Source organism: Tachypleus tridentatus, chromosome 7, assembly GCF_004210375.1.
Source record: "Tachypleus tridentatus isolate NWPU-2018 chromosome 7, ASM421037v1, whole genome shotgun sequence".
Lineage (NCBI taxonomy): Eukaryota > Metazoa > Arthropoda > Merostomata > Xiphosura > Limulidae > Tachypleus > Tachypleus tridentatus.
The window spans coordinates 62,196,451-62,213,305 of NC_134831.1; the positions used below are offsets into that span (position 1 = coordinate 62,196,451).

Below are 16,855 nucleotides of genomic sequence, written 5' to 3' on the forward strand. Positions count from 1 at the left end.
TGTTAAACTCATTTCAGAAATTGGCTGTTATGACTAAATTCACTTTTTTTTTCTCTAACTTTTACTTCCACTTTCATTGATTTTAAATGTTAGTTACTACAGTTGTACTTGGAGCTTTAAATAATTGCCTCTTTTTTTTTAATCAAAAATTCATACACAGGCTGGTTCAGTTATTTTAGAATTCAATTGACAAGATTTGTTTGCATGGAATTAAACCCAAAATTACACAATGAGCTATCTGTGCTCTGCCAACTGTGGGAATTGAAACCTGGTTTCTAGTATTGTAAGTTTGCAGACATACTGCAGTGCTACTAGGGGCCTCAACTGACAGGATAAATTATTCTTCCCTATTTTGTTATTGCAATACAATTTGTGATAATATCACCTTGGAAATTGGTGCTGAACTCACAATCAATGTAGATCTGTTTAACTATCAATTTCTCTAACTTAACTTTCTTGCTTGCAACATACTTATATCTGATGCAACTGAGGTCTGGAACTATCTATAAACTAAGAGATGTTATGATATAACAATACTTAATGAAAGAATGAGAGAAACTTAGAAGGTTCTAGTAACATGACACAACAATATAACTATCACTAATTCTTTATGAAGATTAAGCTGTCTTACCCTGTCAAATTTTATATTTGTTTCCCCTCATCTTACCATTTTCACTATTAAATAAAAAAAAGATGATGCATCACACCACTTAATTTTAAACATTGATTTAAATCCCTCTAACTCTTCTTCTTTCATGAGAAAACAAGTTGTGGGATCTTAACCTATATTCATATGGCAATCTTTTCATCCTAGATATCATCTTAGTCGCCCTTCTCTGGACCATTTCCAGTGATTCATTGTCTTCTCTTAGACGCCCAAATATTCAGTATTTGTTTTAGATACAGCCTAAAATCCTATTTACCCTGCTGTTAGCAACAGCATGTTGCTTGAACAGCTTAAGAGACATTTGAATCAGAACAGAAAGATATTTTTCTTTCTTAACATTGTTAAGGTTATTCTCATCAAAATTATATTTGTAATTCAAATGGTGATATCCTGTATGCATTATCGTGTATTTGTTATACAATTAAAAGTTATCTGTCATTATAAACTTGACTTGCCAAATAATCCAAATCCTTTTGTAAAGTAGTGCAACCTTCGCACAGCCAGTAATACCCAAAACTTGAATGTCATCAACAAACTGAAATAATTTATTGACCAATTGATGTAAATCAGAAAAATGCAAAAATCCTAACACTGAGCTTTGAAGTATCCCCTCTCCTGTCATTCATCCAGTTTGACTGAACTCTGTTTTTTCCCCTTCCATCCAGTTTCTATCTAATGACACAATCTCCCCCATGCCTGCAGAGAAAACATTGTCAAATGCTTTCAAGAAAATCCAGATACACTCACTCTATAACTGTATCTTCATCTACTTAAGCAGTAGCTTTTTCAAAGAATGTCAAAGGATCAGTAAGGCACTATTTTTTCTTAGTGAAACCTTGATGACTATCCAAAGAAATTTTAAACTTTGCTAAATACTTTTGGAAAGCATCTTTAATCAGACTCAAAAACATTTCCCACCAGAAATGTAAGATTAATTGGTCTGTAATTATTGGAACACTTTTGATCACCTCTCTTGAAAAGAAGAGTAATGTAGCCTAACTCCCAGTCTTCTAAAATCTCTCTACTATTCAAGGACTTTGAGCAACTGGTGTACGTATCTAATTATTTACATCTGAAATTTTAGAAAAAGATGCAATTTCTTCAGAGAATGTTCTTATAAGTTAGTTATTAAATTATAAGAATATAACGTTTTGTAAATCCATTTCTCAAATGAGGTCTAACATATCACTTCAGCTATCACTCACTGCATTTAGTCTTAGTAAATTCTTATTGTTTTTTATTGGTTATATTTTCTTTTCATTTCTTTTAACTTTTCTGAACATATCTTGTTACAAGTGGCTACAGGTAAAGTTTCTGATTAATTACATGCCCCTATTTTATTTTAAAAAATCTTTTGGCCTTAGCTTTAAAGAAAACTTTTACTGCATATTTTTATGAATAATTTATATGTAGCTTTAAATATAAAACATTTTTTTTGGCCTTGTCAGCTAAATATAATATTTCAAATTATTGTTTTTTGATCAACTTGATGTTATGGCAATGGACAATTGGCTTTATTTAGATCTTGTACATGCTAAAAATTTCTTACTTTCTTATGATTCCAAATATCTTTCTTTTGATTTCAAGCTGGGTTTATCTTTTGTGTCCATATACTAGAAAATTTCCAAATGCAAGCTGTTAACAAAAAACTCCTTCAGGAAGATATGTTTTATATTGAAAAAAAAATGTTTCTAAGTAGAACATTGTTTGCTTTTACTTCTTCAATTGGATTTAAATACATTAAAATATTAATGCCAAAAACAAAATATTTATTTAATATACAGACTGTTAAAAGTCAGTAATGTAACTTTCAATGAAATTTACATTTTGTCACTTAGAAAGCTGAAGTTTACCTTTGTTTTCTAATAAAAGTGGAGCATCGACATAGGAGTGGGTATCTTGAAAAGTACATTGCATCAATTTTTTGTCAAGCCTTAAATTTCAGTCTTTTGGATGATATGTTTATACAAAATCTATTACAAACCATTTTACTATAACCCTCACAATGTGTATTTCTAGTTTTTATCATGCTTACCAAAATATTACAAGTCTTATGTATCAGTTATTATGGCAAATACATACACAATAAGTATGTGATGATTATTAACCCAAATTAAATAAGTCTTTTTAAAGAATTCCTCTATTAATAAGGAAACATGCTTTAGTAACTGAAAATTAGAAATAGCTTTTTAACTGTTTCCTACAGAAAGTTTGTGGTTTATTCTGATTACGTGAATCCTGAAATAATATCCTTCTTGACATGTTAATAAACATCATCTATAATTTGAAATAAGTAGTTATATTCATGTTGAATTTTAAATGTTGTTTATTTAGGTTGATGCAGAGGAAGACGATGATGTCCTCACACTAAAGAGAAACTATAAACCACAAGAAATAGGTAAAGTTTTTCATTGAAGCAATAGTTTTATGAAGCATAAATTGGTTACTTTGTAAAATCTAATATATAATATAATGCCATAAAATTAAAAGTATGCTATATGTTATATTGTTAGATAAAAATTCTGTAATGCAGAAAAATTGAATTTTTTATATGGTAGTAGAAACTGACAGATAGGAGAGTATTCATTTTTTGTACTTTTCTCTAATTGATAATCTAAGATTTTTGAAAAGTTACTTCCAGGAAATATTCTGATATTTTCAAACTTAACATATTCGTTTTCTGATTTGAAACATACTAAATACATTTAAGGTCATGTGCTAGAGTTTATTCCTAGATATTACTTTTCGTTGTAAGGTCTGATCACAGAAGCTATCTACTGTTTCATAAAATTTTTATATAGTAGCCTACACTACATTTATTTTTCTGCATACTCAGTCCAGATTTCTTTAGTTTTTATGAAGCTTAGATAACTATGCTGTAGGTTTATTCTTAGAACATTACAGATTAATATTATATTAATAACTGAACTCTAATAAATATAAAGTTGTAATTTTGAAACACTGTTACTTTTCACTAACACTTGAAAGGTTCTCTTTTCTGCCCATCTAACCATTGATACACTTGCTCCAGTTTTTATATTCCACTATACTGCCCCTAGTTATTTTGATATTTCCCTGTGATAGGTGTTTTTTTCCTGGGTTGTAGATATCATCTATAGATGTCTCCTTTACTTATCTCAAATGAAAGTATCACTTCTTTGGGTTATCTGGTTTGCCATTCTCAGATTGGTTAATCAATTTCAGGTCTTTCCTTTGGATATATTTTGACACCCTTCAGATAGTGTTACACAAATGATAGAACCTTGATTGAGATCCTTATTCTGCTTCCATTTCCTTTCCTTCATCCATATTGGTGGTTGGACAATGCCCTAATGTTGATGGATGTGCTGCTTCCTTCCCCATATGTGGATCTACATCTTTTCATGTATACTTCCCTTCTGGCAGGTCAGTCACAATGATGTTTCAGTCTAGTGGTCTACAGCTTTGGTTCTTTGAATACAGATGTTTTTTAAACTTCTATCCATTCATCAGGCATTACATAATTTCCTTCTCCTTGCTTGACACTGTCTGGGCTTTTATCCTTGACCAATTCTTTGGTGGTGGTACATATAACTCAGTGTTGGGGCAACATATCCAGAGATCTTTGTTTTGGTCATTGGATTTGTTCTTCTGGGGCCCCACACATCACCATCACTTGTCCTTTGCAGGGTGCTTTTTTATTAGGTTGTGAATCATGTTTCTTGCCCCAACCAGATATATCACAGTGAGTGGGTATTAGATCCCCTTGTTTTCAATTGTTTTTGCCAGCTGGGTCATCAGTGGATGTCTCCACATGTAGATGCTTGTACTTTATCCATTAGCTCTGTCTTTTCCTTCAGTATGGATTGGTCACAGAAATATCTCCATCTGATTTCTTCATTGGGTGATTTTCTGTCTACTCCACTTCTTGATGAATACTCACTAATACTCCCTATTGACTACATCAGTTTTGTTTTCCAAGATTATGTTGACTGCTACTCTTCCCCTTGCTGCTTGTTGGCTTCTCCTTACCTTCTTTGTCATCCTCAGTCACATATTTGTCATCCCACCCTTCATGTTCTGTGTCTTCTCACCTACCTTTTGTCAGGCCCTTGACAACTTGATCTGGTTTTGCATATCAGGTCATCTCCTTGTTCACTAAGCTCCCTCTATCTATTTTGTGGGTGATGGACACAACACAAGTGGTAGGTCATACCATGTTGCTATACTGCTAGGGGGTTTACCACTGATTATTCTATAATGGCTTGTGGGGTGGAAAGTCTTTCCTGACTCACTGATTATAGATGTTTATTCTCCTATCCCTCAGGATATTAGGTGGTCTGTTGTTGTGTTTCTTCTTTCTCTGTTCTTCTTATGCTCATGTGTTCCTTCTGGTTACTTCACCCTCACAGGTGTCTTCCACTTTGGGTCATTCATATGGTCAATCATACTACAATCTTACTTCTCCTGAACCATTTCCTAATGTTTAATGTTACATCCTTCACAAACTACATAATTTATTCTCTTAACCTGTGGAGATCAATGGTCAGATTTCTGTCTTCAGGTCATGGAAAATGTGATTCTTTAAATCTAGCTTTCTCCTTTTCTACCAGCACATATAGCTCTATCTTTTTGAGGATGTGGATATTTTTGGAATCAATCATTGCTTTAGGTCGGGCACACATAAAGGCTCTCTAGTGGTTGTTATAAGACCAGTTGAAAATTTGCTCAGATGCACTGGATTTTTCAGTGAAACTGTCAGATTCCATTTTGTTGTATTTCAGCTGGTGGTTGATTAGAAGCAACACAACAGCAGGTGCTTCCCTACCATCTCCACGTGCAGAGATACATATGTTCACAGATGCTTCTCTTCAAGTATGGGTGCTTGTACAGAGTCACAGATTTAAAATTACTAGGAACAGTATATCAGAGTATGAAGATTAGAGCAAGTGTAGTGTAATTCATACCAATGTTTAGATAGGAAAAGAAGAAAGCTTTTGTTGAGATAAAGCTAAAGTGTGTTTGGAGGTAATTGTTGTTGGAAATAGAATATAATTTTGGTTTAGAAAAATGTAAAGTTTGAGATTTTCTCATTTATGAGAATCATTATTGACATTTTCTGAGGAAACCAGCTACATATTATAATAATAAATGAATTTTAGCAAGTATGTCCTAAAGACAAAAAAATCTTTTTACACTAGTTATTGCTAAAGAGTCCTTTACACAACAAGCACATAAACCAACACATCTAAAGCTAGAAAATAACATTTGCATGATTTTTACAAACTTCTTCTTTATTAGATCTAAAAGGAAAATCAACTCAAGATGTTTTTAATATGCCTGTGTGATTTAACATGGGAACAAATTACATGATCTAACAAACTTTTGAAGCACATCTATTATTGTTACAAATCACTAATTTTAAAGAGAAAAAATGCACTGCCACCAGTTTATTACTCTACTATTTAATTTATGTACATGTTATTGGACTTTCTTTCCTACAGTAAAGGAACCAGATAACAACCCAAAAATACTATAATTTTCCTTCAAGTTCTTGTTACCCAATTTCTGTTTTCCAAGCATCATGATTATACTTTATCAGTAAATCTAATGTGACTTTGATTTTATATTTTTCAAACACAGCTGGGCCCGGCATGGCCAGGTGGTTAAGGCACTTGACTCATAATCCGAGGGTTGCGGGTTCAAATTCTCATCACGCCCTTTTAGTTGTGGGGGCATTATAATGTGATGGCCAATCTCACTGTTTGTTGGTAAAAGAGTAGCCCAAGAGTTGGTGGTGGGTGGTGATGACTAGCTGCTTTTCCTGTAGTCTTACACTGCTAAATTAGGGATGGCTAGTGCAAATACCCCTCATGTATCTCTGTGCGAAATTTAGAACAAACCAAACAAAGCTGAGTTGAATTGCTGATCTATTATTGCAAAATTTGGACAGTAAAAAATCTGTTAATACATTTTTTTTCTGATTAGAAAAAACTTTCCTGATGCAATGTTGAAACACATCACAAAAAATATTTGCTTAGACTAATTGAAAACATGTATTTTTTCTGACAGTAGTTTGCTTTTCCTATTTCAAACATAAACTGGAGATAGTTTTATTATATTTTAATACCTATAAGGCAGAAAATGCTAAAATGAAAAAGTAATTGAATAAGAGTAAGGATTATTTTTATATAAGATCCACATCAGCAAGAAACCTACTCTTGGGGCTGAAGTATGCCCTTTTTAAAAAGTATCGAAAATAAACAGGAAAATTATGCAATACATGCAGAATGATTTGAAAAGGCAAAAGCAACTTTGAGGATATAAAATTCCATTCTAGTCACAGAGAAATAGAAGAAAACAATCAGCTAGTTTCCAACTTCCCAGAAAATCAAAGAAAAGATCCAGAATGCTTTGATTTTAGCAAATGTGTGTGTTATTTTAGTTCAACTGGTGATATTAATCAATTTCAATGCATAATTATTGAGAATAAACATTTCTAGTTTTCTTCTAGTACGTCTTCAATCTCAATGTCCAAATTTTGTAACAAAAATCTCTCTCTTCAGCACACATTTCCATAACTTCTTTCTCTGTCTCTTCCTTCTATTTTTTTACTGAATTTTGCACTACTACACATCTACTTTGGGTGATAACATGACAATATTGTGCTGTACATATAGCTTGATGATCAGAATGTAAACATATTTTACAGCTTTCCTTTGTATTTATGTTCTTAATATGGTCTTAGTCTTTTCGTAATTTCAATAATTTTTGTACCACACAAAAGTGGAAAATTGATTTTAAAACAGCTGATTTTTTTATATACACCCATGCTATCTGGTTTTTATGTCACTTCTACACAAAAAATATTCTGCAATTCTATTTTTTTTCCTGCAAAAAACTTTTAAATTTTGTTGAGTTTCTAACTAACCAGGGTCATAAATATTTAAAAAAAACTGTACAGTAAATGTTTCCTGAAAGTTAAAAAAATTCTTAAAACTTTGAAGTCAAGTGGCATGATCAGGGTTTTATGAAATTCTTATTATATGAAATCCAAAGTAAACTGCTCTTAATACACTGTGTTTCTTGTATAATTGTTGTATATTCTTTTCCTTTTCAAGAATGGTCAGAAACAGATAAGTGTGATGCAGACGATGATATTCTTCAGAACAACTCCTCAACCTCTACACTAACAGATCAGGAAGCATATGGTAATGTACTTGACCTTAAATCATATATATATGTATATAATATTTACAGTTGTATATGTGAGGAGTGCACCAATCTTGCTGATTTTTAAAGTATTACCAATCCTCTATATATTTTTTCATATTTTTACCTTAACATCTAATCTACCACTATTTCTTTAACAAATTCTAAGACAAGTTATTTTATTAGTGTATAGAATGACAGAAAAAATCAATAAATTATTTCAGTTTGCTAATGATATTTAAGTTTTGGATATTGCTGACTGTGATGAGGATACTGTTGCTTTACAAAACAATTTGGATTATGTGGTGAGTTGGGCAACTAAATGGCCTTTTTATTTTAATAAATGCAAAGTAATGCATGTAAAATATCACAATTTGAATTATTAGTTTAATTTTGATGGGAATAACTAACAGCATTATGGAAGAAAAAGATCTTAGCATTCTGGTTGATAAGTCTCTCGAGCCATCCAAATAATATGCTGTTGATAGTGGTGAGCAAATGGGATTTTAACATGTATCAACAGAAAAACTAAAACAAAACTAAAAAGGTTATAGTGTCATTGTAAAGGTAATTGGTAAGGTCACATTTTTAATACTGTATTAGTTCTAGAGCTCTTTACCTTAGAAAAGACATTGAATTGTTGGAAAGCGTTCTATGAAGGGCTACTAGAATGATATACAGAATGGAAAGATTTTCCTATGAGGATCGGTTAAAACTCCTAAAGTTGTTTTCTCCTGGGAAAACAAGAGTCAGATAGGATCTGAATGAGGTGTTTAAGATTATTAAGATTATTTCTGTCACTATACTCTTAGAAAGGAGCTTATGTTTCTCATTTTTTTGTTTGTGGTGGTCCCTTCACTATCTTCTCAATGTGAGATTCTAGTTATCTGTTCTGTACAGAAGTAAGTAGCATTTCCAAAGTTAATGTTTTTCTTGCATGAAAATGTATTTCAGATAGATTCTTACTTCTCCATCCCCCCTACTTCTGTTTTGTCACTTTTTCATTGTTATGATTGAGCTTTTGGTATGCCCAAAGTGCTCATTTGGAATACTGTGCATGAAGGATGTGTCACATTCCTGTTGGTATAGGTGTGTCATTTAATATTATTACATGGTGTTAGATGTTGGGTGGGATGGAAGTTTCATTCAAAAGCTTGACATATGCACAAAAAGGTTTTTGGCAGTGAAGCAAGATATTAGTTAACTGTTCTAGAGAGGTGAGTACCTATCTAAAATAATATTTTCAGGTAAGGAAAACTAACTATAATTTTTATATATATTGTTATTTTGTGGTTTGAGAACTATCAAAAAGCATAACTATCTATAGCTATAGAATTAATGAAAAGACATGATGCATTATGAATCTTTTATAAAGCATAGCTTTATGAGTTCATGCATGTATAAGTATTATAAGCTGGCAATCTGCACGACATGCCTGAATATTACTATAAGTTAAAATTTCTGATAGAGTTTCTGTCAAATATACAGAAGACTGGTAACTTCCTGAAAACATTGAATTATTTCTATTTTTAAATTTTCTAAAATTTCATCTCAACTGGCTTTCAAAGTATCATACTTTGACATTAGTTTTCTGTCTGTAGTTAAAGCATTTTGGAAGGTGTGGTCCAGGATTTTCTTCTCAAGAGTATTATAGAGCCAATAGTTCTTACTCTTCCATGTTTCTATTTCAATCTTTTTGTATGGAACAAGATGACCAGGAATTGGCAAGGATTTTGAAGTTCATTGGTTCACTATTGAGTCTTTACTTACTCTCGAACTTTAGGTGAAGTTTAATGTGTCCAATTCATTCCTACATTCATTCGTTATCTTTTTTTTTTCCACAGAAAGTGTATATATCAGTTTCAGGCTCTTCCTTTGGGTTGGTCTTGGCTCCCTGTGATTTTATTGAGTAGTCAGAGCCTTTACCTGATTCAATTTGCATGGACTTTGTTTCCATCATTACATGAATGACTGACTCTTTCATCCTTTGGCATTTTCCATCAGCAAGCAGTTTGTTTTTCAGAAAAGCCGCTTTAGTGGGTTGGTTGATCAAGGTAAAGAAGTCCGTTTTCACTCTAATTTAGTACCTCATTTATCTTGGGATGTTCTTCAATTTCTATTTCAGTTGGGCTTTTGATTGTTTTCCTTGGAGCTTATGATTTGGAAAGTGTATAAGAGGTTCACTTTATTTTGGGGACTTGGGCTACCTTGGAGGCTTCTATTTCTTTTGGCTCTTGGTCATTCTTATGTGCAGTTTCTTCAGTGAGCCCTTCAAGATTAATAAAACCTCATCTGGAATATTTTGCATTACCCAGTATCCTTTTCTCCTTCAATCCAGATCGATTTTGCCTGATTTCTGGGTTAGTAACAAGACAGTGGCTAGTGTTCCTCTTCTTCCTCCATACCTGGAGGTGCATTTTTTAATGGATGCTTCCCTGTCATGGTGGGGTGCATACTGAGTTGACCAGGAGATTTCAGGTTGTTGTTCTATAGTTGAGTCAAATTTTATATCAATATTCTGGAACTCCTAGCTGTTCATGAAGCCATGAATCACAAACAGTTATGATCTACTCAGATAACTGAACTGTTGTTTCTAACACTTCTCGCCAAGGGGCACCTGGTCATGATCACTCTGTCTGCACACATTAGACATGCTGTTCTATACCCACAACCATCAAAACCATTTGCTGAGTGTCATATCCTGGGTGCTTTCAACCTTCTTGCAAATCAGTTATCCCATCCTGTCAAAAGTTTTCGTATGGAGTGGTTCTTCGATCCTCAGATTCTCAAATAACTATCCTCTCAGTTGGGTGCTCCCTCAATGGATGCTTTAGCCACCAACATAAATAAAAAAAACCTCTCTATTTTGGCCTCCCATTCCTCATCATTTGGTTTTGGTGATAGAAAACCTCAGCCAAAATTATGCAGTTCTCTATATTTATGCCTCACCATCATCATCGTCTTCCCAAGGTCCTGTTTATTATCTTTCATGTGGCTTTATTCTGAAGACTCAGTCTTGATTCCCTCTACTTTGTTTTCGCTTGTCACCACCATTACCTCTTCCTCTCTCTCCTTCCCTTCTACATTAATTTTGTTAGCAATGGCTTTTGTTCAGTCACTTGCAAGTGGTTTCAGACTCTCCACTGGGTAGTGTCTCTCTTGCCCATTCTGTCTGCACCTTTTCAGTGTTCATGTGCCAGCATAAGTCTTATTTTTTGGTGTTAGTCTCTCCATTGGTGATCCATTCCTTCTTCTTTTGTGTCTCACCTATCTAAATATTCTACCTAGCTTGTTGATAATGGTATTTTTGTTTTGATCATTGCTGATTATAAAGCAGCATATCATCTATTTTTCATTTTTTGTGTTTTCAACACATATTTTCCTCCTATATTATTTCCCTATTGTTTCACTTTTTTATCTCCATCATTCTCCTTCATTTGCGCCCTTCCTGAACTGGGATCTTAACGTTGTCCTACATGCCTTTTCCCTATTTCCATTTGAACTGAACATTTATAATCTTCTTCCAGTTACCTATCTTTGAAAACCATTTTCTTCCCACTGTTATATTTTGGACTTCGAAGATTAAACATGTTTCTCACATCTTTTATCACAGATCCTCTATTTTCCTTTATCCTGATCATACCTTTCTCTGCTGCGTGTGAAGGTAATATTTTCTCCATTTTTATTTCTCATCCTTCTATTGCCCATCTGATTAAAAAACAGTATTCAAATTTCAACAATCCTTACTCAGTACTATACAAGTACCTGTCTTCCCTGTAATTCAGTTATTTGGTATTTAGTGTATCTAAACCATATATATGTAAAAGCGGCTGGTTTGGGTTGAGGAAATTTTTATGTAGAGGAGCAAACAACATTTTGACCTTCTTCGGTCATCGTCAGGTTCAAAAAGAAAGAAAGAGGTAACTGGCCAATAGCTGACTACATGTGTAAGGGGGTTGTATAACTGAGTATAGGAATGTAGAGGGCGTGCTTAGATGTTTGATTATATATATTAATATAGGTATAAAGTTGTTCCTTTGTATTGGTTTATTTTGGGCTTGAGTTGTTGTGTAAGTAAGGCTTCTTTAATTTTGCATTTGTTTATGTTTGTTTCTTTATTTAGTATTTGGGTGTTTTGTATGGTTATGTTGTGTTTATTTGATTTGCAATGTTCGAAAACGTGTGAATGTGACTTTTTGTGTTCTTTGAATCTGGTTTCCATTTTTCTACTTGTTTTCCAATATAGAAGTTGTGGCAGTGATCACATTGTATTTTATATTTTATGTTGGTGTAGTGTTTGTCAGTGTAGTTTTTACACAGCATAAACTTTAGTTTTGTGCCTGGTTTTTGAATAAATTTGATGTTAATTGGAATGCCATATTTTGTTACTAGTTTTTGCCAAATGTTGGTTATTTTTCTGCTGATGTCGGGAATATATGGTATGCAGCAGTATATGGTTTCGTGATTTTTTAATTCCTGGGATATATTTACTTTTGTTAGTTGATTCTGCTTTTTGTCTAGCTGTGTGCATATAATGTTTTCTACAGTTTGTAGAGGAAACTTATTGATGTTGATGAAGCATTGTTTTATTTTGTCTAATTTGTTGTAAATTTTATCTGGTGAGCATAGTTTTAAGGCTGTGTTCATTTGGTTTCTTAGTATGCTGAGTTTTTGTTTTGTTTCATGTGCTGAGTCCCAAGGAATGTATAGTCCAGTATGGGTAATTTTTCGGTTCTTGTAATTTTGATGTTAAGAAATGATATTTGATTGCTTTCTTCCTGTTCACATGTGAAGTTAATGTTGGGATGTATAGAGTTAATGTGATTGAAAAAATTAAGTGTGTGTTCTGTAGATGTGAATCCCCCTATCATGTTGTCTACATATCTGTACCAGTATAGTGGTGGATGTAATGCTGTGTTAATTGCTTGTGTTTTAACTTGTGTGAGAAAAATATTGGCTAGAACTGGTGATACTGGTTGCTCATGCTTAGGCCATTTGTTTGTATATAGTTGTGGTTGTTGAACATGAAGTTTGTCTTCATCGTGGTGAATTCTATGAGGGTTGCTAATTGGTTGCTGGGAATGTCTATTGATGAGTTAGGGTCTCGGATATAGAGTTCTAAGGCTATCTTGCAGGCTTCAGCGGTTGGGACTTCTGTAAAGAAGGATATAACATCAAAACTGGCCATTAAGGCTTTATGATTAAGTTGATTAAGATTAGACTTGAAATTAAAAGTGTCTTTGATGAATGAGTTGGCTGATGTTACATATTTGGAGAATGTCCATGCTATGTATTTACCATGATTGTTATTACACGATTCATATGTGGACATTATTAGTTGTAACAGACAATCTGGTGTATGAGGTTTGGGAATGCCGTATATTTGAAATAATGAACACGAATGAATACATCCAAAAAATGAATAACATCCTCTCAGACACAAACAAATTTAAACCAATACACACAAATTCAACAAAGACACATGAAATGCAACTAAACAAAATACTACTGAAAATGAAAAAAGCCAACACAATTTCAAAAACTCTCTATTCCTACCAACGCAAGACTGACTCACGCACACCACAAATATACAGCATCCCCAAACCTCATAAACTGAGTGTATCTGAACGTAATACTTACACAATAACAGGTCTAGTAATTTGTGAAATATCCTTCAATGTTTAGAAATACATGCCAAACGAATGTAACGATGTGTGATTAGTAATTCCGAGGTTATTGAAAATGAAACTGAAGTAAAAAATTAATTCTCATTTAAAATAAGTTATGGGGCTGTTTGAAAATTTAACTTTTTTACTAGTTACAATATCACACACTATGATTTATGCATTACTTTTTATATTTTTTCTTATCTTAAGATTGTTAAAAGTTTTGTAAAAATTAAAATTCAGCTTTAAAATTTTCATTAAATGGTAAATGGATCTGGTGAAGCTCTATAGTCAAGATTTCTCTCAAGTAACTTTTCCATATATATTTTTGTGAGTTGAATTAAAAGTATAAAGATATACACATATATAGTTTTTATTATTTGTTAATAAACATACTATAATTTATATGTTACACCAGAAATTTCATTGGCTAATCAAAAGATTTAAGACTTATGACTTACTACTCAAAATAATTAAAACATAACATATGGCAACAAAAAATAAATTTGCTGCTACTAGAAAAATGTAATTGATGCTGATTCTAAATATCGTATTGAAAATTACTGATCATCTCTAATTTTCTAGTTAAAATAGGTTTATTGAAAATATTCTTAGATATATATATATATATTCATGAAAACAAACTTTTCTTTCATAACTTTATTTATTCATAGAAAATTGCATTTAAGACTATTCAAAAACAGTACATTACAGCGATGGCTATAATAATATTACATACTGAAAATACATTTTGACTATGTTCAGAACTTTCATCAAGGTATTATTTTGTGTTACAAAATAGCTGCTTCAGTTGTTGCACCTTTTGTGTATGTTTTATATTTCATGCTGTAAGAACCAACAGTAATTTTCCATTATCATAGAAATTCATCTTTTATATTGCTGTTCCATTGTAGAAATATCTTGGTGGAAACATTCACTGCATTTAGGTCATTTGGAATTAATTCTAATAAGTGTGTAAAAACCTGTAGTCCCACTTTACTAATTTTTAAAAAGTTTTAAGACAGACATCTGAAACTGTTATTTTTTTTATTCATTTTACAAAATTCTTCATTAATCTTGGTTTAATATGAAGTGGGGGGGAAAACAATTTGATGATTTTCTAGAGGTTGATATTCAGTATTCTATTTCCTTGGTATGTAATTCTTTTTTATTAACCATTCCTTCTTTTTGAAATGATTTTTATCAGCTTGACTGTTCCAGAGACACAAAAAGTACTATGCAGGCCTAGCAGGAGTGTAATAACTTTTAGATCACCACACTTGTTCTACCTATAGCGATTTCATTTTATGGACTCAAGTGTAATCTGCATGCTTTGATAAGTTTGATAAGTACAAAAAGTACTATGCAGGCCTAGCAGGAGTGTAATAACTTTTAGATCACCACACTTGTTCTACCTATAGCGATTTCATTTTATGGACTCAAGTGTAATCTGCATGCTTTGATAAGTTACTTTCATGTTCACAGCATGAGCAAAAGGAATTAATAGCTTAGTGTTCTCATTGTGCAAAAGTACAGATTTTAGACTAATTTTAGTTACATCACTAGAAAGTCTCTGTTCTTGAGGATTATATTCAGTATTTAATTCCTCTATTAGTGCATCAACAGTTGTATAGAAATACAATATATCTTGCATACTGTAGTGAGAAGCAAGACTTTGATAAACTGGAACTGTTGTTCTTGGAGTTATTAAATTCCATGACTGCAAACAAAAGTCAAGAATCTCTCCCTACTGATTTGATAGAGATAAGTCATGAATCAGGTCATTTAGCTCTTCTTGTGTGGTTGGATGAAGCAATTTATCTTGAAGTGCAAAAGAAAGAATTATAAGATGAAGATGATTCATTGTCTTCTTTGCAAGTTAACTCTTCTGTTACGTAATTCTCTGGCAGATGTTGTACTGGAATACCATCCCTAAGATTTACTGGTTTCATTGCAGATGCAGTATCTGAATATTTAATGTATTGTTTAGCTTTGCCTGAATACTTAAAAACATTAGACAAACAAAAATAACAGTGAATTTATCTTTGGACTTGCATCATATCATGAACTGCAAATGGCATACTTGCTCTTTTCTTATAAAAAGAAAATAAGTTTGTATAAAAGTGAGATTTATAGAATTTCCTTACAAAAAGAAATAATTAACATGTATTCAACTTAAACAGCTTCTGAAGAAGTGGATCACATTGACCATAAAGAGTTTGACTCTAAATCCTCAAATTGTAGGTAAGATTGCTGATCCTATTCATTTGATTTGTAAATGTGTTTGAAATTGTATCATCAAGATAATTTTCACACAGAAATAATGTGAGTGCATGCTTTTTCACACTGGATGTGCAAAGTTTCAACTTTTTTTTTCTTGCTGTAATATGTAAAACGAGATGCCTTAAATTATTTCTGAACATATGTTTCAAAAATTTATAATTTTGTTCTTTTTCTCCATCAAATTAGAACATGAAAAATATGGTCAATTTAAACTCAGTTAATGTACACCTTAATTTTTTTTAAGACTTCTACAGGGAGAGTGGCCAGACAATTTTAACAGTTTCTGCTCTCTGTGGTAGGCTTCAGGTGCTAGAAAATGGTGCCCAAAGAGAAGCCTGTCTGTTGCAAAACACATGTGAACTGCAAGATGAAGAGTGAAGATGAACTGTTATGGACAGTGAATTGTTCCCATAATGGCAGTATTGTCTAAAAATAGTACACTTATACACAGAAGAGTTTGACAACTGTAATTGCCTCCTGCAGTAATCTCCTTATGTGTTTGGGGTTATAGAATTTTAGATTATCTGGTTTATAACCTAATTGTAGCATTGTGATTTGAAGTTCTTGTTACGAAATAACTTGGACCTAAGTACATGGAAAGTCCATCAAGCAAAATTTTAAGATAAAATATTTTATTCATGTTGTGATTTAATGCTTAAAACTAGAATTGAAGTTAAAATATTTTTAAGATAAAAAAAAAGATTTTTGTTAAATTAAGAGTGTTATAAAATTGTCATTCACATTCAAGTGACATATATAAAGGTAAAAGTAACGAAAATTCTGACTGAAATATTACAAAATAATGCCTGAAGCCATTATGATGTTCACTTAACATAGTCAGAGTCGTGAAATATTACATTTTGGTTTTTTTTTGGTAATATAAGCTGGTCACCAAACGAAACTGTATTTTTAGACCTGTATTACGTTTTCTCAGTCCAACTGTAAATTTCACTTCTTTTCAAGTTTCAAGCATTTGTTTCTTATACAAGTCTTAAAAGCCCAATTTGAACTTATAAAATAAAATTATAGACGAGACCCACCACTAAAA

General features: G+C 32.3%; 1 protein-coding gene across 14 annotated transcripts in view; it reads left to right on the forward strand.

Annotated features, from left to right (window-relative positions):
- Window positions 1–16,855, forward strand: part of LOC143255805 (uncharacterized) — a 158,842-nt gene extending 141,987 nt beyond the window's left edge. For 11 of the 14 annotated variants that reach the window (XM_076512057.1, XM_076512058.1, XM_076512063.1 and 8 more), the window contains 4 exons: window positions 3,002–3,065; window positions 7,768–7,857; window positions 15,708–15,768; window positions 16,107–16,855. In XM_076512057.1, coding sequence (XP_076368172.1) covers window positions 3,002–3,065; window positions 7,768–7,857; window positions 15,708–15,768; window positions 16,107–16,185 — 294 coding nt within the window. In that variant the 3' untranslated portion in view covers window positions 16,186–16,855. Of the gene's footprint in view, window positions 1–3,001; window positions 3,066–7,767; window positions 7,858–15,707; window positions 15,769–16,051 lie in introns of all 14 variants that reach the window. The other 3 variants (XM_076512062.1, XM_076512052.1, XM_076512053.1) reach the window with 1 other exon arrangement.